Genomic DNA, 26,348 nt, shown 5'->3' with positions numbered 1-26,348 from the left:
ATTTTACTGTGTCACAAGTTACTATTGAAAGCATTCTGACTGAATGGCTGTTTTTTCCCTTCCATAAATATTCTGGCAGATGAAGTCTCTTTCATTTTATTTTCATTGCTTTTATCCCATCTCCTCTATAAGATGAACACTTGGCAGCAGCAGAAATTTCTTCAAAAATTCTTCGGCTTTTGTCTCAGAGGATTTCGTCTGCTAGCACAGACTTTCTGCACAGCTTCCTAGAGGCCTCGCTCAGTGCTCACTAAAGGCAAATGCAGGAGTCTTAATGGTACATTCTCTGTTAGCAGGAGCTGAGAGCCCATGAACCTCCATTTCCCCTACCCAAGGATCTTCTCACTGATTCAGAGAGCAATGCCTCAAGCCTTCGGCGATGCTGCAAACTCAAGTGCCCAGAGCAAGCTCTGCCTCCAACAGCATTGTTTAGCAAAGCACAAAAACGTGCAAGATTTTACAGTTCTGCACAACAGCAACCGAAAGTGTGGGATGGAACAATGAATGACAGTAGAAATCAGCATCAAACTAAAGAGAAAGCAACCTGCATTGCTCCTCTTATCACTCAAACTGCACTGCTTTATAAAAACCACACACTACATAAAAAAGCACAAACAATGACCATTTTCCATTTGCTCTGAAACGAGCAAACCCCAAAAATCCCCAAACCTGCATCATCATCCAAAACTCCCAGGTTTCACGCAGTCTTCAACAGTCTGATAAGGCAAAGGAAAAGTCTTCCAACATTGGGAACAGCAGCAATTTACAGGACTCAGAACAAGGTATTTCCTTGTATGTGTGTGCACACGTGTGTGCACATATGCATACACATCTTTTATAGTATTGTGAACATAGATGTAACTAAAAAAAATCAAGTTTGCAGTTTCTTTTTTACCACATTTGTCTAATTTATTCAATTAAATAATTTATTTCTGTACTGAGCAAAATTCATAAATACATAATCTAGGAGAACAATAGGTTTTCCTCTTGTCCATGAAAAAATAACGCTTTCAAATTTTCACATTTTAAAACCTGTCTTGTTTTGTGTTTTTAGAGAAAATGTGAGAAGATCATAGTGACGTCTCAATTTACAGAATGTCCCTGTAGGAATTACATTTACAAGAACCTGATACAGAAGCCTATAGTTTGCCCCCATAATTAGAGTTCTCTGCAATAACATTTAAACCAACAGGTTTAAATAAAACACCCCATTAACTCTACTTGTAGAGCAATGAGGCATTTATTTTTTCAAGTATTAGAACCACAAAGTGTAAAAGATTCTTTGCCAATTTTACAATTATGCCTTTTAAACCAACACCCGCCTTTTTTAAAAACAAAAAAGAATCAGTCCCACCACCCAAATCAGCCCATTACTTTCAGATTCCAGTGTTTTGTGTCTTAAGGAATGCAGAAATATTCATTTACTAACAAAAAAAGCTTGTTGGAAATAGCCATATTAAGTAATGCACGTGAAGCATGATTTTTCTAGTGATGAAAGCTATTAGAATGGTGATCCAAGTCTATTCCTCTCATTTCTTCTGCTGGTTTTACTAAAGTCCTTCCAAAAAAAGATATTAAAGAAATCTTTAAAAAACTGGAGAGAAAAAAATAAAACACTCCTTCATAGCATGGAAGAAACTCCACTGATGGCAGAGATGCTCATATCAACTTTGGTTCTTCAGAAGAAACAATCAGATCACTTCTAAAACAGAAGGTAAACATGACAAGTCAGAGTGGGAATTCTGTCTTCAAAACATTATATGCTTATGCAATTATTTTAATGTGAGATGATTTTCCTTACAACTTTAGGCCAGAGAAAAATAAAGCACTATCCAATTTAATTTGCTAAATTAGTATTTGTTTACTTACCTTTCTTGAAAAGTTATGATATAATTCAGAAAAATCCAGAGTCCTGAAAACCATCCTTCAATGCCTCTGAGAATTTGATAAGGGAAGCACATCCAGAATTTCAAAATGTAGTTTTTAAAAAGTAGTAACTCCCCTTCTGCATGTGCATGTCAAGCACTGCACTTGCAAAACTGGAACCCAATTGCTGATCATAAGGTCAGAACAGCAGCTGTCACCTATCCCTTTTGTTTAAAAGCACAGGGCAAACCTTTCCAAGCAACTCCAAACGGCAGAAAGTACATGTGTCTATGTCATCCAGGAATGTATAAGCCCTCACACCACTGCACTGCATCTGTATGTGCTTGGCAGGCATAGCTTTACAAAGATATGTATCGGGTCCCCAGGGAATTTAATTTTTTTTTTTTTTAATTTAAACTGACTTTAAGTACAGCGTTTAAAAATGCTTAAATGAATCAACATATATTGAGCTCTGGGACCTCTGTCAATTACAGCAACCACAGTGAACCACAGCAAACCTACCTGCTGTTTGATGTGTTTGAACATTGTCTACCTGAGGCAAAAGAGTCCCCTTATCTTCAAAGGCTAGAATTGGATTCAAAGGAATTTCGGGACTATTGCTTCCATCATTGTTCATAGCATCCAGCCGGGATGGTTTAGAACCAATAGGCAGGTTCATGATCTCTTCAAAGTTATCATTCTGCATAGACATTCCATTTTCATTTGTGTTTTTCTCTGGATTGAGATTGCTGAAAGAGAAACAGAAATTTTTCCTTACACACTTTATCTAGAACAGAAATTTAGTCATCCTCAAATAGTACAAATGGAAGAATAGTCTGCATCAATCCCAAGCATTCAAGCATTCTTTTAGCCAGTGAGAAACAAACTATGCCTCTACCACAGTAGGAAAAACCTGGTTTTGCAGCCAAAGTACTTGGTGTTCCTTCCCTCAAAACCATGGGATAATAGTTACCTTTGGCTACATGATAACCAGAACTACAAGGTGCTGTATGGACACTGCAGTCCATGAAGCAACTGCAATGAGAATCAGTAAGGAAACCCATGCAGCACAACCACTACCTGGAACCACCCACATAATGCAATTTACAGCCCCTAATATCTTTTCCAGATCTTATAACCTTTTTTTTGTACCCTTCCTCTTATTGCAAATCAATGTAATTGCCCTTGGATAAGATCACTGTTATTTTTATTATTTCTTGGATCACCTCCTGCCACCAGTTCTGGAGCAGCTTCTTCTATATGCCACTTACCTAGATAAAAAACACCCTCGTCAATATAGTGCTCCTTTCAGTTCCTTCTCCCGTAGAGGATCTTAGGGGTCATTTCCAAGGCACTACCCAGCTCTACACTTCTATTGATCATGTCCAAGCCAAAAGAGCCCTCCCCCAGAACCCCACATGTCAATCTGCACTTCCATTTTCCATCTCCCCTGTGACAGAGATACCTTATGAGTGAGTTCTTGTACATCTCCCCCAGTCAAGAGCAGCACAAGCCCAGACACTCTGCCTTTACACATACTCTCCTGAGACCATAATTGCTCATGTCTCGCAGCCTCAGTCTTCCCCTGCCAACCCCTTTATTAGGTGCTGCATTGTCAAATCCTTCTGACTCTGCAGATGGCATGTCCAGAGAGGAGAAACTAGGGTGCTGCTTCAGTGAACAGGATGACAGTAATGGGACCATAAGCTCCACAAGCAAGAGCAAGTACTCAACAAATACTCAAAAATCTTGATTTTTCACAGGTGCTTCCTAAAGCCCTCAACAGTTAGATCCTGACAATTCTGGGTACCTATTCCCTGTTTGGATCACATCACAACTGTTCAGGTTGTTTGGAAATACTTCAGCCACAAAGGCACAGATGCAATTTTCTTAGATTAAAACTAGACTATCAGTTTTCTCAGGCCAAGCAGGTGGCTTGGTTTCACAGGTTGATTTTCTGACAGCACATTTACTAGTCTTAAAAAGAAACCTGCTTGTAATTGGCATACAGTATATTTTCATTTGCTGCCTTCTTTATACAACTTTGCACAAACAATTAAAGAATTGTTTTACAGTATTCCTCAACAGACAAAAAAAATCATTGCTCTTTTGAAAGTGGCAATGCTTTATCCAAAGCCCAGATTTCTTGTGAGAATCACATGTTCATGTCAAGCCTTCCCAGTTTTTCAAAACATCATCAGTTCTTTTTCAGAAAGGCACATCCCTTTTTTTTCCATCTGTGGATATGCTGGGCAAATTTCAAAGTGAAAAAATATGTTTCACTGTACTGAGTTTGAGAGCAGGCACAAAAGCCCTGCTGGCTGCCTGGGAAAGCTCCAAAGTCACATCACCCTTTTGTGTCAGACACCCACATCTGTAAGATGAGGAGCAGAATATGTGAAATGCTTTAGGACTATTAAAACCTGCTCTGTCATGTATGGTCATTAGGTTATTACTCACTTTAAGGTATCCTATTGTTTATTTTATCTTCATCTACCGCCAGTAACCATACCACAGCTAGGATAACCTGCCAAGTTTGATGAATGGGGTATGAAAGAAGTGAGAGGAACTGCTCACTCATATAAATTAAAAAACACAGTAGTTCAGCAAGTATTAGAGCAACGAATCTTGCTTCTGCAAACAGAATTTTTCTACCCAATTTATCAGCTGACTCAATGAATAAATAATTCTTCATATTTCATATTTATGTGTTATTGCACTGCCAGTATTACACATGGAGTTAGAGCAAGATCTGTTCAGACTTGAACAATGTCTTTTGAGTCAGAGAAGTCTGTAATCACAAAGGGGGGTACAGAAAAGGAAATCAGGACTACAAATATTCTAAATTTTGTGGTATAAAATCATTTAGATTCTATGCTGCTTGATCCACCTAATTAGTAGAGAAGCAAATTTGGACAAAACAAAGGGGAAAATATAACAGTGCAATTAATTTCCACTGGACATCTTAGAGGCCACAAGTTCAAAAGGAGATTAGATAAATTCCTAGGAGACTAGTATGCCCTTCATCTTCTGGTAATTAGCAGCTTAGGGACTACTAGACCCTATGGTTGCATTTGGACCATAATGCTTAGCAGTCATTCATCGGCCAGAGGATCTCCTGGTAATTACGTTTTTTTTTTTTGTTGTGGTGGTTTGTTTTTTTTTCCCCCCCCTTTACATTGTGCTATAGGACATTAAAACAAAGAACACAAAAAATAAAGGGTTTTTGACCTGCAACAGCTGTTCTTACTGTCTTACGTTAGATTCTTAATGTTGTCTAAGAGTCTAATGCAACACCAGAGATATTCTTTTTAGGCATACAATATTGCAGACAAAAATGGATATTTTTGATATTCTAACATATTCCCTAAGTGTACAAGTAGCAAGATACTTATGTAATACAGGAAAAAAAAAAGTTGCCTGAGTTGTTCAGTGTGCATTTCCAAACATAACAGTCTTGCAAGCATCTGAAGGACATCTCCATGGCAGCTGAAAAGTATCTCTGCAGCTTCACATTTTGACCTGGACACATCAATACTAACAAGATAGACTGGAGGATGTTAGGAAAAGAGAAGCCAGTTTAATTAAAGGAAGTAGAATGTCCACAAAATTTAAAATTACTGAAAACTATATCTGTTGTAGATAATTTTAGCCAAAACACTATGTAGACAGCCTGAAATTATAATTTGAAGGAACTAAAAAAGAAGGCCAGAATTCAGTGTATCTCCTTCTGATCATTCGTCAGAAATCAACACTGAATAGGAAAAAATAAAATATGGGTTTTGAAAGGCCTTTGAAAAATGCCAAAAAATTTTCACAGCTGCTATTTCTGATCTGAAGGACAACATCAGTCACCTCATTTATTGAGAGGATTTTTGCAGAGGAAACAGATAGATATTAACAGCAAAATGGATTCCAGACTTCTGGATTATTTAAATAAATGGTTCCTATTTTTAATCAACTGAGACAACAGCACTGAAACTATCCAGCAATGAAGACCTTTCTTTTCCAGGACAAGATATAAAGGCATTCACCCAGACCAACTGTATATTACTAAAAACTGGCTATCTAACCTATCCAGACCTAGCTCCACGCACACAGGATGGAGACATATGAGGTGAATTGCACTCACTGAGGCATTTTGCACTGCATTGCAAGTGTTTGTAGAAAACAGCACAGAAAAGAGGAATTACAGAGTGACCATAAGGAAAGTACTGTCAACATAAACCGCTGTACTGAAATAACTTTTTCTAAGAGGTAGCAGGCACAGTCAATCTTGGACAAAGAATTAGAAAACGGAGTACAAGCAAAACTCTCTAAGTGGGCTGTGGATTAGGTAGCTGGAGGGTTCTGCTGTGGATTAGGCAACTGTAGGGCTCTCTGTCCTCTTTACATCCAACAAGCACATGACACAAGTTCCCCAGGCAACATTTGTTAACTTTTGATCAGAAATCTCAGCACTCTTACCCTTAAAACATGATGAAATCTCTTTCAGACAAAAGCCAAATCTTGCTGAGGGCTGGAGTGAGGTGCTCACTCAGGAGACAACCTGCATCCACTGCCTCTGTGTGTGTTACCATGTCAGGTGTATCTGGATGCCAGACAACCACAGCACACAGGATGCAGTAGCAGTGATGTTGGCATCTGTGGCTTTTACCATGTGACAAAATCTATGGGACACTGCCAAGTGCTTCAGGCTTCACCTTCCCAGTCACTATGCATGTACCTCTGAAGCAGACACATTCCAACCTGGCAGGCCAGTTTTCCCTTCCACAAACCTTACATGCTCGTCCTACTTTTGTGAGTGTTCTCCAATCTCATTTATTCATTCTTCACTGTGGGCATTCTGAGGTTCCTTCCGCACAGATTATAATGGTAGAGGACAGCACTCATTAGTGTGGCACATTTTATTTTTCAAACATCAAGGTGCTTGTAAGGCTGGGAGTGATTAACATTTTAATAGCTGCCCAAGACAATTATGAGGCAGCTCTGTGCAACTCATCCAATGCACCTCAGTGTCACTGACAGAACTTCCCTCAGCAGGAGCATCCTTGTCAGCATGACAGCAGGCTAAGATCCCCCAGGCATATGGGGGGATCAAGAAAGGGCAAATTCCTCCTTCAATTAGTGTCAATCATACCCTGAAGCATACTGTCCATTACAGACTGCACAATGGCTTCCCACATTCAAGTTTTTCCATGCATATTCTGGCACTACCTGCATAAAACATGAAAGGACTGCGAGATTATTTGGCTTTCTGCATCACTAAAATTAAAATAACTGACAGCTCATGCTTATGTAACAGATGTCACTCAGTTCAATACTGAGGTTTCAAGCTTTTCAGCAATTTCTCAAAGTCTGAGCAACTTGCTTCATGGCTACAGAGAGCTCCCAATGTATAATATCTGTCTCCCCAAATACTCCTTACAAAGATCAAACGTGGCTTTTTTAAATGCATAACCAAAGTGACTAGTCCCATATCCCACACCAAGGACATATCTACAACATCACTTGCTACTACTTCAAGCAGTTTAGAAATTAAAACATCTAGCCTGAAAGCACAATATTCATTATTTAAATTAAGAAAATAAGCAGTGCAAACCCAAAGTGGGTTTTATGAAGCTTAATTCAGGGAAATAAACAGAAAATATCCCCTCTCCATTAACTTTCAATAAATGTAAAAATTGCTGCCAAACACTGCAAAGAACATTCTCTATTTTTAGAAAAAATGTTTCCCTATCAGTTAGCAAAAAATCAGTTACTACTACTTGAAATATGATAAAGTTCTCTTCTGAACACAGGAAAAGATAAAAACCAGGAAACAAGGCGGACCGAACAGTTGCCTCTTATTTAGTTAATGAATATAATTTATTACTCTAGCAGCCCTCACCCTCCAAGCACGGCTCCCTGACACCTGGCAATGCTTTACCTGTCCACATTTCCGGGGGGCAGGTGCGGAGCCCCCGCGCGGGCGCTGGCGGCCGGAGTCCCGTTGTGCGGAGCTGGCACTGGCTGCTGGAGCTGAGGTCCTGCTGCAGGCTCCGAGGGGGATGCAGGGCTGGCTGCGACTGGGCAGAGAAAACAGGTGTGCATAAAACCAAGCAGCAGCATCTACCCTGTAGATTAGGGTAAAATATTTTCTACAAAAGCCGGCACGGCCAAGACGAGTCACAGTTTTAAAAAATATATGGCTCCCACATCCCTCCCCCAACCCCATCTCCTCTGTCAACTTTTTGGAGACAAATTTCAAGTCACAGATTTCAAAACTTTCTGCTTTGTGAACAAGAATAAACATTTTACAATCATATGCACAATTCCAACATACAAGCCAGTGGGCAAAAGAGGCTGATAGCTGATAGAATGCTATGCTGGCACTTTTCAAGTAGCAATAGAGAATGGAATAGAGCAAAACTTGGACATTATTAATTCCATACACTGGTATTTCTTGATTCCAGTGACTTAAAAGGAAATCAAGGAAAAATGTATCTCCATTGGGAAGGACACTTCTTTTAATAAGTACCAAATTACTACTATAAAACACTGCAGAGAGCAACGCAAAATGAGATTATCCTTGTCCCTCATGCTGAGACCACATGATACATGTTTCTGGCCTGGCTTGTGGTTTTCTTTTAAAGTACAATTATAGCCTTCTGCATTGTATATAGAGTCGCTCTGTTCATATACAGGTAAGTAAGAGGAAGCAACTGCACCCCACCCTGATAACATCTGCCACAGTAATTGCAAGGACAATACAGTGGATAATTGCAAGACAATTCATAGGCTTGGACACATTTATCTATGTTACCTAAAATCTCATCTGGTGATCCCCTCCTTTAGCTGCTCTATTTCACAAATGTTTGGGCTGAAGACTTTTATACTGAATGCCTCAGTCTGATCTTTGGCAAGTTTTTATATGGACACTAGAAACAGAGGTTTCTGTACTTCTACAAATGGAATAACAGGAAAATATATTTAGTTTAATGTTTAGTAGGAAAAAGCAGAAGAAAAAGTTGTTCTGCTTTGGAAATGAAGGACAACCTCATATTTTGAAGCAGAGGCAAATGAATGACAAAAAGGTGACGGATGATTTTCATTGTACGATTTGGCCATTCCCATAAATGTGTCCTCAGGTTTTGGCAAACAGTAAGACTTAAGAAAAAAATTTAAAAACAAACTGTTTATGCAGAGTCAGAGGTCTGCTAAAGTGCAATATGTCAATTCATGTGGCAGGAATATGCCCATTAATCCACACCTTTAACTCAATGGCACATATAGATAATAATACAAAGTCAAACAGCAGAGCAGCCCTGAGGCTGAGAGCAGTTTTCTCTTTATTTAGTCACTCAGGGACTCTGGCCTTCCCTTGGGCCTGGGGAAATGGAGATCCAAAGTTTCCTCTGCCTTAGGAAACTGATGGAAGACTACTTCTCATCTATCTCTAGAGGGAAAGCACTAGCCAAAGGTTGTGGAACCCTTTATAGTTTCAGAATTCTTTAAATGGTTTATAACACCTTCAACAGTGCCCAAAGACAAAGATGGCATTCCAGATGAGTCCTGTATTAGTAGCTCACAAAGTTTTTTTCTCCGAGATAATATGCAAACAAATAACAAACACAGGTAATGAAATCTGCATCAAAAGGTTTCCTGACAGCACTAATTATAGTGTTCACTTTAAAAATCAAGAAAAAAGTCATCCATCAGTCAGTGCTGCTGTCTTCCCTGTTACTCAATCCAAATACAAAGGAGAAAGAGATTAATGTCATTTAATATGTTATGCTACAAAAGAATAAGCCATTTGATAGCATGACTTCATTATCTTTAAACAGTCCTAATTCACACATGGCAATTGTTGAATATAAGCTACATTTTATTTTTCTTCCTTTATTATAAAGTCTTGTATAGAAGATTGCCTAAAAAGAAATAAAGATAGAGGGGATGGAGCAGAAGGAAAGCATAAGAGTGTGGGTGTGACAAGACTTGTAGTAGCTCAGTTTTATCAAAAAAAGAAATAAAGACCAAGTGAATAAGGCAGCAGGTGTCGAAGAAAGAGTCAGAAGAAGGTGTTTAGAACAATGAATGCTTTGTTTCGATGACTAAGAAGAAATAATCTATTAAGAAAATGGAGTAAATCTACAACAAACACATCTGAAATAATATAAGAAATAAACTGAAGAATCAGTTTATTTTGTGATCCAAATTACAAAATATTTTCTTTTCACTTTATAAATAATTAAATTTCTTAAGAAAATTTCATTTTTCTAAACACCAATGTGGCAAAGTTGCTAAAATATTGGACTCATTTAGTAATGGCTAGCTACCTATACAGAAAGGCTAAATAATTAACGTCTGCTAAGATTTCGTTTATACTCCTCTCAGAGTTTTTTGGGGTTTTTTTCTGTGATTAGTGTGCCAACTTTCAGAACTGTTTCTCAAATCATTGTGCTCAGTAGGCATTTATTCACCTGTTGTGCTCATGGCACAGTTAAACACAATACCTGTTTCTCCAGTAGTATTTGTCTTTGATATATGTCCATTTTGCTGGTCATTGGATTTCTACAAAGGAAGCACAGTTTTGTAAATTAAAAATGGCACTAGGGAAAAAACCAGAAATGCATTCAATATTTACACATGTTAAGTAGTAGCACTGACCTTATCTACAGCTTCTACACGCCGAGTTCTCTTCATGATCTCCTCAAGCCTCTACAATGAAATGTAAAAGGGTAAAATAATGTTTCCTGGCAGTAATTTGAATATGTTTCTCCCAAACTGCTTGTCATTTATCAGCTGTATCTGTTTATTGCAAAAAAATGAATTATTTATTACTGTTGGCAATATTCCCTTCATTGTCACATCAGGCCAATAAGGACTGCAGCCTTGCTGAGAGATAAAAACATTTATATAATTTACTTCCTAGTGCTGAGGTGGAAACAGACTGCTAAGGCAAAACCAAGCAGAGTTTCTCTGCATGGACTGAGTTACCTTTTTCCTTTCCAAGCGTTCTTGCTCTTCTCTTTGGAAATGCTTTTCACGTTCTAATCGAATCCTCTCAGCCTCTTCCCGCAGGCGAGCTTCCTCTTCTTTCTATGTTGGTGGTAAAAGAAAAAGAAGTGAAGAATAATTTGCTATTTACACTCAGTTTTATACTCTATGCCTAATTATGGGTGTCTACAACACCCTGAGAAGACACTTTTGGGGTTTACAAATCACCAAAAATCTTTTCAGATGGAATTGCACATTTCTTGATTAATCACCATGTTTTGTAGCATTAAGAGAATAACTAAACAATGGACATCATGTTTGGTTCTGTGCCCATTCCAGAACACATGAGATGACAAATAAGGAATAAATTTTCTAGCCTTCAGCATAAAAACAGCAGCCAGGAAAGTATTAGAGAGATCCATGTTTTGTGTGGTGGATATTTTTGAGAGTATAACAAATGCAGTAGAATGTTTAGTTTGGCCAACAGAGTAACTGTTAAATGAGACCAAGGGCAAACAGCCACAGGCCTATTTACATGAACTTTCCATTCCTGCTTTTTTAATGAAATGCAAAATTTGTCTAGAATATACTGTAGAGGGGCCTTGCTCCCTGACCGTGACACTGTTATATGATGGAGCTACTACAATAGATCATTTTTTGCATGTCTAACATCCAAAAAAGCCTTGGCCATGTGCTATCTCTGAGTGCTAAACTGAGTTAAGCCTCAGTTTAACATTTCAAAGAAAGTAGCACACATCTTCTGAAAAAGAAGAATGGAGTTTCTCAGACATATTCACTGACATAATCCTTTAAATATTTATTATCAGAAGCATACATTTATACACCAGAAGAAAACTCGTGTCTACAAGGCAAATTGAAGTGTTGGGTTGTGGAAGACAAATCACATGCAGGAAGTAAGACGACATGTAAGAAGAGAAGAATCCTATCCAGAATGCTTTCCACAACCTCTCCTGAAGTCAGTAAACCAACATTGTGCCCATCAAAAGTGAAAGCCCTTGAAAAACTTAATTTTCATTTATTATCTGGTCTTTTGACTAGCTACTCTGATTTCAGGAGTACTGGGCCAGAAAAAGGTTCTCCTTAGTTTGATTAAACCCTTCTCAACAGCCCCACAAAAAAGCAGTATTTGACATAGAATCAGAACTCAGCAGTACTGTATCTCCAACACAGTGAATAATTATCTTTGCATCTGGACTTGCTATAACTGTTGGGACAAAGAATTCTCTAGTATAACAGCATTTATCGAATTGCTCAATTGCTGTTGATTTTTTTGTCACAATTTATGAGGAGTAAAAAAGGATTTGTTGTAAATATACTGTAAAAGAGCGAGGGGAGAAAGAATTCCAAAACTCAACTCCCAACCACATGTTTTTGTCAGCAGAAATATCCCTACTCTTTGAACTACTCTATGGAATGAACTCTGTCCCAACACTTTTCAGATAGCATTTAAATTTTAGATATAGCTCTAATTTAGGTGCTATGTAAGAGGTGCTGCTTCACCCACTTCGCTGCCAGCTAGACTGGCCCAGAAATTCCAAGAGAGAAGCATACTTGTTTCTGAATGCGTTCCATCTCTTCTTTTTCCTTCTGCTCTCTCTCTTCTGCCTGGCGGCGCAGCCTTTCCTCCTTTTCCCTCTCTTCTGCATCCTTCCTTTGTTTTTCTGCTTCTTGTCTGCGGGCTTCCTCCTCTTCTCGGCGAGCTCTCTCTTCAGCTATCCTCTGTGACAACTCTTCTTTCTTTTGTCTGCAATCATCAAATAAGCATAAGAAAAAACAGGTAACAAAAGTAGGGAGGAAAGCCAAACCACCAGGTTCCTGATCCAGCACTGCTGTCCCAACTTGATAAAAGGTTCACTGCTCTCCTATTCCCAAGCTGTCTCTTCTTCTTCCCATAGAGGCCAAACAGGAAGCCCTATGGACTATAAAAAACTTTGCAATGCAACAACAATACTTCTCCAGCATATCTCTTCCTAATCTATGACTTGCATGCTTTCTGAATCAGAAACATTGTCTTTGATTACTAAATTTTGCAAAACACTCCTTTCTGCTATTTCATATAATATTTTGAAACACTATGCATTTTTGGCAACCATCTCACTTCTTGGCAATGGTTCCTCAACTAAAAAAAATGTACCTAATTCTGATGATTTTGAAGGTTACCTCCTAACTTTACTAATGACTCCTCATCCTTGTGTTATGAAGTAACTTTTCCCCTTCACCTTTGATGTTTCCCAAATTATTTAGGGCTTTTTAGCATGTCTTCCCAGCTGAAGAATACTCACTTGTTTAGTAGATTTTCATATGGGAACTGTTTTGTACTTGTGATCTTCCTTGATATCAGTCTACATTTATTTTTCTAGTTTTACTAATTCTACTATCTCAAAAAGATAAACAACTCAATATTCAAAACATTCAAATTTTACTATCTCAAAAATATAAAACTCAATATTCAAACATTATTTCATAATGACATTTTCATTTTGTTCTTGTTTTCTATTAACTTGTCATTTATTTTGTCAGGCATGACTCACCTGATACTTTCATATATTCAACTCCAAACAAGATCTCTTCCTTCAGAAATAACTCACCCAGAGACCAACACCAAGAGTCAAGTTAGGATTATTTCCTATACACATTTCTTTATGCTTATCAGTACAGCAATTCAGTTTCCATTTTGTAGCTCAGCAATATAAGCTATGTCTCAGCCTGTTCACAACTGACTTACCTCTCTGAAGACCAACATCATCTCACTGGCCTCAATTCCTTTCAAGTTCTTTTATGAAGCCACTGCACAGACACTCGAAACTCCTTTCACTGTGAAAGCTCTTTACTTTTTATTATTTGTCTTTCTGTCTTAGCATTTATTCACCATATTACTCCTACGCCACAGCAGCTTTTTTTCTTTGAAACTTTTTGAGAGGGTCAGTGTTGTGAGTCTTTTGGAAAGCCAGGCTATTTTAACCAGTTCTGCCTTTTTCTTATCAGTGAAGTGGTTAAAGAAATCCAACAAATTCTAGAGCCATGGCAGCCCTCTAAAAAACCACTCAGAGTGAGTGCTGATGCTGCAGCCAGTCATGCGCATCCAGATGGGGTACACACTTGCTTTTATAAAAGTGAGATGCAACATTAATTACCCTCCAAAACAGCTGTGAGGGTGTGGGGGTGTATTCATTTTAAATGAAAAAACAAAGAGGTCTAAGTCACAACAGCTGGACCCTTAAAGCACCACCTACAATAGAGATCTTGCAACTCAGACTTTGTACTGATTAAAAAGTTGAAGACAGCCATGCAGAGTTCCCTAGCTGGAACAAAAAAGTACAGCTTTGTTAACCTCTGAGGAAACAGCGAAACACAACTGCAAGGATCTCTCCTCCTGTCCTATTTAAAAGCACAACTTAGAATAAGTTTTAACCTTACAGATCTGTTTAGATATATATTGCACCAACTGAAAAAACCCAACGGGAAAATAGGATTTTGGGGAGGAACTCGTGCCTTCTGCACTTCAGTGCTGTGCTTCACATATAAGTATGTAACAGGGGAATACACACAAGAAGCTGCTACAAACATCTCTACTGCAGAGGCCTAAAATTACCTTTCAAGCTCTTCTCTCTCCCTCCTTTCCTGCTCCTCCCGTTCCCGCTGCTCACGGGCAAGGCGCCTCTTTTCAGTCAGCAGCCTTGTTGCTTCTTCAGGGTCAGTTGTACCTGCAGAGGGCTTGGGCAGTGCTGGGGCTGGAGAAAGAGCTGGTGGAGCAGGAGGTAGGGATGGGCTGGCTGCTGAAACAAATGGGAAAGAAAATTAGTTGGTACAGACACAGCTGCCAAGATGTCACTCTCTTGAAAGGAACAGAAAATACTTTTAAATGCACTGCAAAGTGTTTTCAAGCTTATGTGGTTTTTTTTTTTTAATTATTCAGAGGAAGAAGATGTTTCTAGATGCTAGAAGTTTGCATAACTTCAAGGAAGTTTGGTTTTGCAGGGTATGTAAAAGCACCTGCAGCTGAAAGTGTAAGTCAAGTTTTCTGTCAGAACAAATGCTGACGGGCACTTAACAGGAATTATGCTGACTCAGCAAGTCCCTACCATCACATTTCTTAAGCTTGCCCAATTCTGTTTGAGGAGCAGAAATAAAACATTGTGTAATTATATTTTCTTCTGTCTGATCATCCACATCTGAAGATCAGAGCCAGAAGTTTTGGTGATAATCACTTCTGGTGACTCAGTGATCTCAAACATCAACTGTCTGAAGTGATCTGCACCAAGGGTAGGACACCAGCTGTCATCAGTTTTGCAGCTGCTCCAACCTGAGGCAACTCATGGGACACAGCTTTTCATATTTTGCTACTACTGGTGAACTATGGCTTCTGTTCAAGTCTCAGTAGTGCCTTCATATCAATTCTTTATTCAGCACCAGCTTTGTCCTTGAGGCAGAAAAGAGGTTACAGTTGTTTTGGTTTTTTTTCAAGTAAAAGACTAATTCATATTTCTGTAAGTTTTCCTGGCATTCTCTAGCACAGGTACAGAGTGACTCATCACCTTTTCTCCAGATACCAGGGACCATTACCAATACACAAGCTAACATCAGGAAGCATTTCCAGAGTAATCCCATCTGGTAAGGCAGGCAAACATGGAGAGGGAAGACTTTGAACTGTCAGTGAAATCAGATTCTGACCCTAGTAATATATATGTAAAATAAGCCATAAGGAGCAGCAAGCAGATGATTTTAAATGTGCGTTTCTAACCATACACTGGGATGTGACAATTTTCCTAACCTCACGAACAACTTCTAAAGAGGAGTTTGCTCCCTGATTCCCCCATTTCTATACCTCGTCATGTAAACAAACATTAATTCAGTTGCTTTCTGTGCTGAATTGCCACCTGTTGACCTCTCTGTTCTCCTCTTCTGTCAGGTAAAAACTGCAGAGGTCTTTCTTATACCTGCTTCAGGGCTTTAACTATGAATTCAAATTATAGTTCTACACCAGTACTTTAAAGAGTGCCGGGGCCTGTTCTCTAGCCTTGAGGTGAGCTGGCACAGTTTAGCACCAGTGCAATGGAGCACTGTTCTCTCACATTACCAAAACAGGTATTCAGCCCAAGCCCAGGGAACAGCCTGGACCTGGGCTAACCTCCAAGATGAAGCTGGGAACTCAGAAAAATTCTGGGATGTTGAAATATAAAAAGTAAGCAATTTGATCACTCTGAATCCTGGGAGCCATTTAGACGCATGCTCTTAGTAGCCTTGGGGATAGAAGGTAGGAAAATGAGAGGCTGCAATTACAGCCTGGATCAGAAGCACACCAGAGAGCCTTTGTAATTGTAAACAGTATAAATGACAGAGTTCCTGCACCTCAGCCCTTTTTAATTTACTAACATGGGCCAAGGCAGGGCTGTTGCTTTGAAGGGAGCACAGCTTTGTGCTGCTTGGAGCTCGCTTCTTGCCTCAGGCGCTGAAGTTGGCAGCATAACAAGTAGCTTAACACACACCTGCCCTGCTGTCAGAACAGATAACACCCAAAAGATGTGTAAAGCTTCATTGGCATTAGTAAAGTTGTGTGTGAGATTTGCCTGCAAAAGCTTAAGCAGCTTCATCAGCAATTGCTACCTGCTGACCTCCTGGCTCCTGGGAACACAGAGCCAGCTGAGCCAGACCACTGAAGGGTCAGTGCTATTACCTGTAAGGAATGAGCTGTATTCACCTGCAAAACAGTCCCAGGAGAAACAGAAACATTCCTCTAGACCCAAATGCTGTACTTGCACCTCTCTAGGTTCTTGAATTCAACCATCGACTAAGTTTTGGTGGCTGGGGCCTCCATCATACAAAGCCATCCTATAACCTCACATGTAAAATGCTCTGCCTGAGGTCTCCATCTTTGGTCCCAGACACCGCCTCTTCTGGCTTTGGGAAGACACATTCAATTTGAAGGGCTGCTCACTGCTTTAACTACAGTACTCTTCTCTTTCAATTGTCTCTGCTTTGTACTCTTGTTTGTATTCTTTGCTGTAAATACAAACTGCTTGACTTTTGATACCTTTAGCACACATAACCTGTTTCAATAGTAAGAGACCCTGTCACAGATTCAAATACTGACTGACACTACAAAGAAGTGGAGTCTCTCTTCCTCCTGAACTAAATATTCAAACAGCATGATGGTTTCTCTGGTCTGCACCTTGTGCTGGAGAGCTACAACTTGCAAACACTTGCAAAGTTATCTCAGTGGTATCTCTGAAATGGTCTTAAAAGGGAGTTTCATCCTCAAAAGGAAGCAGGCAAAAGATGGCAATTAAATCTCCTTTGCTTGCCCATGGCCAACATACAAGATACCATCCATCTGCCCTTTTTATGGGGTTGCACTTTTTGTAGTAGGACCTGGGTATCAGACAGGAACTACTGCAACAGAACTTAATAAAACAGAAGAAATCAATTTGTGTGAGATTTTTTCACAGAATAAGCCCAAACTACACCTGCTGCAGTTAAATGCAAGATTACTAATATTTGAAACTGTTATCTGAAAGATAAAATTCACAGACTTCCCTGTAGCTAAATTCAGAATCCTAACTAACCAAACTTATGTATCCCATTGGTCACACTGGACTTTCTACCTCATTGTCAAGAGACAGTTTATGCCATATATAAACTGAAGTAAAATGTCCGCTAGAACAAATCTCTATTTTTTCATTTTCAGATACACCTTTTTCCTTTTTAACACTTTACAGTCATTATTTTTTTGTGTGTACATCCTTTCCTGCATTGCTGCTTTTCAGGGTTGTTGTGGGTTTCCTGTTTATTTGTTAACAACTCATTTTCCCTTAAAAATTCTCCCTATTCCTTTTTACTCTTCTCCTTGGTTCTTTGCATTATACTATATTCTGCCAACCTCTCCTGCGATATGGTCCCTTTGCCATATTAAACATAATCTAGCAGTGTTACCAGCACAAGTGTACTGTGTCCAGTAGAGCTGGACATTCTCACTGCTCACACCACCTTATGGGGGGGCTTCCTGCACTGTTAAGTCTTCAGACCATCATTATTCTACTTCAACAGTTTGTAAAGAAACTATGTTATGATATGGGGGACAAAATTCCTGTCCAAAAGGGCAGAGAAGAAGCTTGCAAAGCCACACTGTGTGAGGCAGCTTGACATGTTGTTTTGACTTAAAAGCAGGAGAGTTTCAACCTGCCTATAATTTCCTCATAATCAACATACACCTGCAGGAGTGTTGTGAAGAATCCAGATAAACCTTTGACAGAAAACTACTGAAAGCTACATCATTTCAGAGAAAGAGAAGGAAAAATATAAAACATTCCATGTCTTAAAATATCTCCTTACCTTGAGTTAGCTCTGCTTGGACAGTGAGCTGTTCCTGACTTGTGGGTTCTCCAGCACCTGCTGAAATTCCTTTACTCTCTTCTGTCTTTGCCTCATTGGCCTTTTCAGCCTCCTTTTCTGGTCTTTTCTTCTCACCCTCTGGTTTGATCTCTTTTTTGACTGGCCGGATGTTGCCAGGAGAGGGAGGACGTGTCTGAGCAGAGGAGACTTTGGAGGAACCAGGTGGAGAAGTTATCTGCTTGGGTGTGCCAGGCAAAAAAGGCAAAGACTTTGACGCGTGCCTGTGTAATCAAAGAATGACAATGCTGGTTTCCACCTATATGTCACTTCTACAACCATAACAGCCAAAAATAAAACCACATCTCTGTTTCTCTATCAAGCAGAACTGCTGGCACAACTGATTTTATTATGCAAAATGCCTCTCTCCAGATGTGTGAGCACTGAGCCCAGCTAGGAAGGAAGAAACCAAGTATTTTCCTGCCCCTTCCCCTTCTGCAGAGCAGTAGCAAGGTTTTTATTTAAAGCAGGACTCTGTCTTTGCAGAGAGAAAACATATACATCATCAAATAAGTCTGCCCCATATCACATTTAATTAATAGAACAATCAGAGCTGCCTATAGCTCATGTCCAGCTAAGCATGTACTTGACTTACCAAACTGGAGAGGGAGCTGATGATCTAGCTTTGAGGCTGGAAGTAAAATGACTTCCTTTAAAATTGGCTGAGAAGCTGGATGACAAATGGTCCTTTTCTCTTTTGTCAGTCTATAGCTCAGCAAACAAAAAGACAAAGTCAAGCCAGAGTTCATACAGCTAAAGAAAGCAAAGCAAGCTCAGTTAAGGATGAGAAGTTGGGGGGGGGGGGTGGGGTGCTGAGTAAAAGCAGTGCTGAGTCAGCGGTTTCTACAGCTTGTTTAACAAGTTCCTTACTACAGCTCCTGTAACCTGACACCATCTTTGTCAGTAGATATGCATTTGACAACAAGAAACCTTCTTAATCATTCTCTCATGTCCTAAGACGTAATGGGCTAATCTGCAGAGGTTTATTTTTACACAGGCATGAGAATTACCTTTTATAGTTTGTTCTTTGCTGAAGCCACAGAGTAGCTTCCACTGCTTCCCATAATTTCTTTTGAAGAAAACCACAAAACAAACTCCCTCTGCCCTTGGCTCATACTTGGGTCACAGCCTTCCTATATAGCACAACATTTTGGGCTCACGCTTACAAGCGAACACTACAGATGTCCTCGAATCTACCAAATATGGTACACCAGTCATCCTATTATTTCTTTTCTTGGAGGATTTTACAGCACATACTTTTTGTCTTTGGTTCTTATACCTGGTAGTGATATCCTTTTTCCTTCTTTATTTTTAGAAATAAAATCCTAAGTTGAGAAACATTTCTAATAATACAAACCAGAGCTACAACACAGCTACTACTTTAACGAAATATATCAGAATTTAGGCATCTACATATTTCCCATATTTAAGTATAGATTAGAAACTTCATGGTTTTGGAATAACGAGCTCAAACCCTAGGAGTCTGAAGAGTAGGAATACTAGAAAGTATAGAGGGTTGCCATTCAGCCAGCATGATGCAGAGGCTGCTGCTCACCACCGTGGCTGGGGCTTAAACACAACCCTTGCAGCAGGTGTGTCATGAGGCTTGAGAGCCTCACCAGCTGAAAGCTGTGCAATGCTTGTCCCCTAGACTGAAAGCTAGGTTAACAACTGGAAAAGAAAGACTGATAACATCTTCATGAGCACATGACATGCTGAGTTATCAAAGTAAACACAACTAGAATAAATGCATTACAATGAACAAGAGTTTTGGCTTGCTAGCAGTAACTTTATTGGATCTGCTTCATTCGTACTGAAAGAAGAGCATCAGAAAATTTTTCTTTGTATCAATAAAGTAAAAAAGCTGAATTCATACAGAAGTTTGCAGAAGCATAAAAGATTCTCCACATTGTACAGGCAACTGGAAACAGCTCTTAACTCACTCACTTTGTACTAACACCAGTTTTACAACACCTCCTCCACCAAAAAGTAACAACCTTTCTTTTTAATTTAGAAAAAAAAGAAAGCCAAACCCCAAACCTCTTGCAATTAGAAAGACTCAAGAGGAAGAACCAACAGGCTGGAAAACTTAAATGGTCTATGCACATGCTATGAAATTTCTTTAAAGATACATATTAAGGCTATGCCTTAGCTTAAACTTCAGTATGCTACCCTCTGCCTGAAAGATTAAGTAGTGGCTATGACTCATGGCACTTTGATTAACCCTGCTTCCAACAAAGATGTCAGTAGCAGCACTGCCTCTTGACCTTCTGCCCATCAGGCCAAACAAAAATGCAAGCACCTCTCACACAATGTTTTGCAGAGATGACTTCAATTCTTCTCACACTCTAACTCAGGTTGTAGAATATAAGAAAAATAAAAGAGCTCAGGTTCAGCAAATTAATCTGAACTGGGTCTGACTGCATCCTACTGGCTTGGAGCAGAGTCAACATGAGTTTGTTCTACTGTTTTGATTTTCCTAAAAGCTCAGATTAGCCATAGTAGTGCTACTAAATAATTCAGAATGAACAGTGACCTGTGGAAAGCCTTGCTTATAAACCATGCTCCTAAACCAGCTTCTTCCTTCCCAGTAAGGGAAAATTTACTAGGCTGGTCTCCTAAGAAAATACAGATGAAGGGAGTGTACTCTGTGCACTTGTGTATAGAGACATGTGAGTGCATGCATTCCCCCCTTTTATTCTAGGGGCTCAGCTGAATTTTCTAGAGGCCTCAAAATAAAACAAATTCTGGAACCTTTGTGAAAACAGCCTGCTGGGAAAAAAAAAACAAGTTCCCCACTGAAGGAAAAGCGGCAACCTCATCTTGATCCTTAAAAAGCAGCAAAGAATCCAACTGAGAACAGGGCACTGTGACTGCTTCTGTGCCTTGTGAAAAGCTAAGACATCTAATCTGCAAGCACGGGTGTTTGGAAAACAGACGTGATTTTCCATGTGGATTCTTCGGTACTTAAACAGGCTGTGCCAACACATAATGTAGCATGTTTCAGTTAAAATCCAGCCAACCATGACACAAACTGGAGAGGGTGGGGACAGTGCAGAGGGGAGGAAGAATCCCTGCAGTTATTCCAGTCCTGACAAGCAGTGCAGTCAGGTGGTCACAGCATGGGACACGAAGGACACGTGCGGCTGCCAGGCTTACCCCTGCCAGGTGCGTCGTTCTCCGACGTCCAACAGCATCAGTAGAAGCATAAAGTTTTGCTCGTTCTCCTGAGCTCCTGCAGTTCATGGCCTTGTAGGACAGAGGACTGAGGGGGCTGCAAGATGCTGAACGAGGACAAACGGGGATAACTACGGTGTTGGTTGGTTTTGTTATTTAATAGTTTTAATTACAGAGTAGCATTGGAGAATTGAGAGAGGAAAGCCAGCAGGAACAGAAACGACCCAGCAGGAACAGAAACGACCGAGAAAGACAGAAAAGAAAGAAGGTATTAATACACAGAGAAATTACTAATTATCAAGTCAGAACCATCAGTTGACACATTAGCCTAGCCACACATACAGTAAAGATGCAAGTTCAATAGGTGCTCATGCACTTTTCCATTTGTAAACAAATAATTTCTTTCTAAAAAGTTAAGAAGCATGCCATGAAACTAGGTAGTAGATAGTATTTTCCTGTTAAGTTTTTGTACAACTGGTGGTTCTGAAAAAGCAGTAGAAACAACAGCTGGTCTGAAAGATTAGCTTAGTGCACACAGTGAAATGAGTTTCAATTACATTCAGAATAGAAAGCAAACTAAATCAGAATGCCTATGAATTGTATTGGAAGTGAAGAAAAATTGAAGGAGACATACACAGAAAGATCAGAGTCCATTAAGAATACAAAACAGTTTCAACAAGGAAATCAGTGAAATTGCTGTCTACAATTTACAGCATGTGACTTGTTTTGTTTTTCATTTTCAATTCTTCTTTTTAGGAATATTTTAGGCCATCATATTTTTTGATGCTTCTAGAATAACAACTTACTCAAATACATTCTCAACAGCAAACTATTTTACACATTAAAAAAAAAAAAAAGCAGGCTGGCAACAACACATCAGCTTGGAAACTAGTGTTTGAGTAACCAGGATGGCAGCTTTTGCTGGTTTGCACGAGCAAAAAGACTATTACCAAAAGATCTGACAATAGCAGGTATCAGATATACAGTGCTCTGATTTTATCTTCAAAGAGAACTTTAACTGCAAAACATAACATGAGAAACTTCTTGCAGCAAAGTGTTTTTGCACTTTCCCAAACTTCTTCAGTTAAATAAAGAGAAAAAAACCCTATATGTTACTATTGCAAAGTTTTACTTTTCTGCTCCTGTTTGTCTCTTCTGGTCATTTAATTGACTCTTAGCACAATTATTATCCAGCATCTCACTTGAGATAAAAATAGGGGCTCTATATAGTCTCTTTCCTATTCTTTTTTTTGCCCCAAGTCAAAGAAATTTACATCCTCTATTTCCTTAATGAAAAGCCAAACCAAATGAAACCAAAATAATATTTCTTGCCTGTATACCCCTCTCTGAGCACACCTGAAAGAATGCAGTTCCGGATACAGTTAATTCTTCTAGTCCTACAAAAGTACAGCTGCTGTTACAGGAAGAGCTCATAGACTTAACAGTACTAATGCTGCAAATTCTCCTGCACCAAGAGATTAACATTATGAATAAAGAGTCTCGTGTAAGTGTTACAGCAATGGCACTAATGCTTGCCTTATAGTTTATAGGAATTTATGTTTAATGAGGAATTATAACTAACTTTAAAACAAGCAAGAAACAAGAAATCAGGGATTTTTGTTTGTGGTTTTATTTTGGTTGGGGGCATCTAAACCAGATAAGAGGTAGTGGCATAATGCTTTATACCACTTATCATTTATGTGGCTCCTGCACTGTGATTCAATTTCCCTTCTGCATGCTGATTATCTGAAATTACCACCAAGGATGACAACACAAGTACTAAAAGAAAAACAGTTCATTTTCATTTGTGAAGTTGCCAAACAATGCTTTAAGCAGCACTTCCAATGATTCATGTACTAATAGGATTATATCTATTCAAAGGAGCTTTTAGAAAGCTATTTAAAAAAAAATTTGGTTTTGAAGGATTTTTTTTAAAAAAGATGGAGAGGTACTCTTGTGCTGAATGTCTGTAACAGCTCACTTAAAATTTAAGGACATGAATCCAAATTTAACTCAGTTTGGATTCTTTACATTGCAATTTATTTTTACATCCAAAGGGCAGGGTAATTTTCTAGGGAATAATGGCAGGCTGGGATGAGTGGAGTGCTCAGAGCACAGCTGTAAGCCATTGCCATCATCTGATCATTAATCTCCAGGAAGAATCCTGTATGAAGGTGCTGAAGTTATTGCTCCTAGAGAATAATACCTGGAAAACAATGAGCAGATGGATTATTCTTCTGGTGGTATAGCTCCAGTTAGCACAGGGAAGGCATTTCAGGGCTGAAAGACTGAACTGACAAATCAGTCTTTCCTGCTACTTGTAGCCTTTCTAACATTCTGCTCAGTTTAGAGTTGGTTGTGCAGTATAAACAAGAGCAGTCACAAAAAGCTTCATGCTTGTTCCAGGAAGGTAACCACTTACATGCTGCCTTCTCAACTATTCCCTAATGAAGAGCTGAATTTCCAATACCCTTCTTCATAGGTGATATTAAATATTAATTTCACAAGCTATTGTTTTTGAAGAGTAAAAAATAATTTTGTGCTTGTTAATTCTACTATTTGCAGAATATCATAATCCATCTCCGCCACAATCATCCACATTTTTGCTCCTACAGCACTACCCCATGGAAACGTACCACAGCCTAATTAGCTATAAGAGTTCTTAAGTGAAAGCTTCTTTAAAAGTAATCTTAGCAGATCTCTGTTCCTTCTTACCTTCTGTGTTCTTTAATTAGAATAAAAATCCTGTCCACATCAGACAAGAAAGACTTGCCTAGACTTACAATAATATACTGCTGCACGTGTTGAGGGCGTAATGGTAAAGTTTCCAGTAGATGATTATAAAACATCCTATTATAAAACATTCTATGATAAAAGAAGAGGCAAATGTCACCTGCCTAAAAAACATTATGAGTAAGCATGCCCTGGTTGTATTTGGAATACAGTTTTGCCTGGGCCTTCAATTACCACCTAGCAATATCATCACATTTCTGCACATTAATCTTCCTTAAGCAAGTACCATTAGTGGGTTGTTCTAGGGTTGGCAGACAACTTTGCAATTATTATAACCTCACTAAACCTGCACATTTGACTTCATATGCATTAAATGCACAGTAGCCAGATCCTATCTTTATAAAAGTCTTAAGTTACTCCATGTAGGAAATGCTCTGGTAGGGGCTGAAACTCCTTTGCAGCAAGCAGCTCACAGCTTTAGCACTGGATGTGCTAAATCAGCTCTTTCCAACAAGGTATGCATTTCCTTAAACAGCCATGGTCAGCGTGATGTTGTTGCCCTGAATGTTTTATATTCATTTACTGCATTGATGAAGAGGCAAAAGTAAGAAGGAGGTAGTAGGTGAAAGAGATGTAGCAATCAACTGTACAGAGAAGCTTTCATGCTGTCATGCACACTAATCACGGATGTTCAAGTTCATTCTGGGATGCTACCATACACTCATAATTAGATCAATGACTTTACAACATCCGGCAAGGAATCTGGAAAAATAAGTGTCTGAGACACGAAGCCTCTGCTCTTATAGGATTACCTGCATCTCCAGACAATGCAGCTGTGCTTTTACTCCGAGCCAGGAATGAGTGTGTGGGCGTCAGGAGCCTGCTAACGATGCTGCTCTCCCATGGACTGAGCTGAAGACGGCGAGCTGAACGTGCACCATACAAGCAAGATGTTAGATCAAACACTTCACACATAGCCACATGCTGCAGAGTGTTAGTACTATTTCCTCACTATGCATACCATGAAAATACTGAATCTGTCCACAGCAGTTTGGTGTTTTGCATTTTATTATTACTCCTTTTTAGCAGAAGAACTCCTAATGAAATATGTACATCTGAACATTTTGTGTTAGTGCCTGTGGCATAACAGCGAATTGTTACCAAATAAATACGGATATTTTTACATTTGCCACATTCCACTTTAAGAATAGCAGGATAATTTTCCTGCTGGAAGAGCAATGAGGTTTTATCAAAGTATTGCAAAAGGATAGTGCACCTCAACTGCAGATACCAAGCTCAGCAGCTACAGTGGTCTCAGCAATAGGTGAAGCCACAGAAAACAGTAAATATATGTGATAATTAATCCTCTGTCCAAAGATCCTGCTAATGATCAGTTTCCATGTAGAACAGTAAAAACAATGAACTTTTAATATAGTTGCTCTATTTTGAAAATGCACTACATGTTGACCTGGCTGCAATCACACTGCTACTTTGCTTTTCCCAGCATTGCCTAATGCAAACATAGCTTGCCAATATAATCCTTTTATCTTGTAAAGTTTCTTTATTTTTTTTAAATACTAATTAAATATTTATCATGGTGAAGCATTAACCAGAAGAATCCTCTAAGTTAGTTTCTGTATTGAAATGTGTATTTCCTTGATATTCCAATGAAACAAATTGTTTCATAATGACTATCACAAGCCAAAACATTCAACTAGTTCTCAAAGTAGTTCATTATAGTAAGCTTACATTATAGCAGTAATCTTGATATCGCAAGCAAAATCAGGTCTTCTTATATCTCAGCATTCATTTACCTTAGTTTAGCATTTGGAGCAACAAAATTGCAGCTTCTATTTATGAGGCTCAATCTCTATCTATAACATTCATTGAAGTGACTGGCTGTAACAAACTTGATGTTCATTTTCATTTTTAAACTAAGAGATCCATCACTTTTAACAGACATAAACTCTGAATCTGTCTTTAATCTACTCCTTGCTGAGCTCCATGAAAAGAGAGGCTGATCTCAATCTCCTACAAAAATATAACTGATTAATCTGCCCTCAGTGCTGTTTTGCACTTCTCAAATTGCTCCCTTAAATTCCACTAAAGCAATAAGGGGCATTACTATAGAGATATAGGACTCTCAAACACAGCAGGCTCTTTTCCTAACTGTCCTTTTACACAAT

The 26,348-nt window shown here is 39.0% G+C and overlaps 1 protein-coding gene across 1 annotated transcript in view; it reads right to left on the bottom strand.

Moving 5' to 3' along the window:
- MAP7 (microtubule associated protein 7) overlaps window positions 1-26,348 on the bottom strand; it is a 98,245-nt gene that overhangs the window by 533 nt on the left and 71,364 nt on the right. The window contains exons 9-19 of the mRNA XM_062489000.1: window positions 24,975-25,088; window positions 21,412-21,560; window positions 18,848-18,957; window positions 18,196-18,476; window positions 14,459-14,642; window positions 12,418-12,610; window positions 10,846-10,947; window positions 10,516-10,566; window positions 10,362-10,419; window positions 7,796-7,934; window positions 2,389-2,615 (exon numbers count right to left, since the gene is read on the bottom strand). Coding sequence (XP_062344984.1) covers window positions 2,389-2,615; window positions 7,796-7,934; window positions 10,362-10,419; window positions 10,516-10,566; window positions 10,846-10,947; window positions 12,418-12,610; window positions 14,459-14,642; window positions 18,196-18,476; window positions 18,848-18,957; window positions 21,412-21,560; window positions 24,975-25,088 — 1,608 coding nt within the window. The remainder of the gene's footprint in view (window positions 1-2,388; window positions 2,616-7,795; window positions 7,935-10,361; window positions 10,420-10,515; window positions 10,567-10,845; window positions 10,948-12,417; window positions 12,611-14,458; window positions 14,643-18,195; window positions 18,477-18,847; window positions 18,958-21,411; window positions 21,561-24,974; window positions 25,089-26,348) is intronic.

Source organism: Cinclus cinclus, chromosome 3, assembly GCF_963662255.1.
Source record: "Cinclus cinclus chromosome 3, bCinCin1.1, whole genome shotgun sequence".
Lineage (NCBI taxonomy): Eukaryota > Metazoa > Chordata > Aves > Passeriformes > Cinclidae > Cinclus > Cinclus cinclus.
The sequence above is the reverse complement of the archived record's forward strand: the minus strand, read 5'-3'. Positions and strand labels throughout refer to the sequence as shown.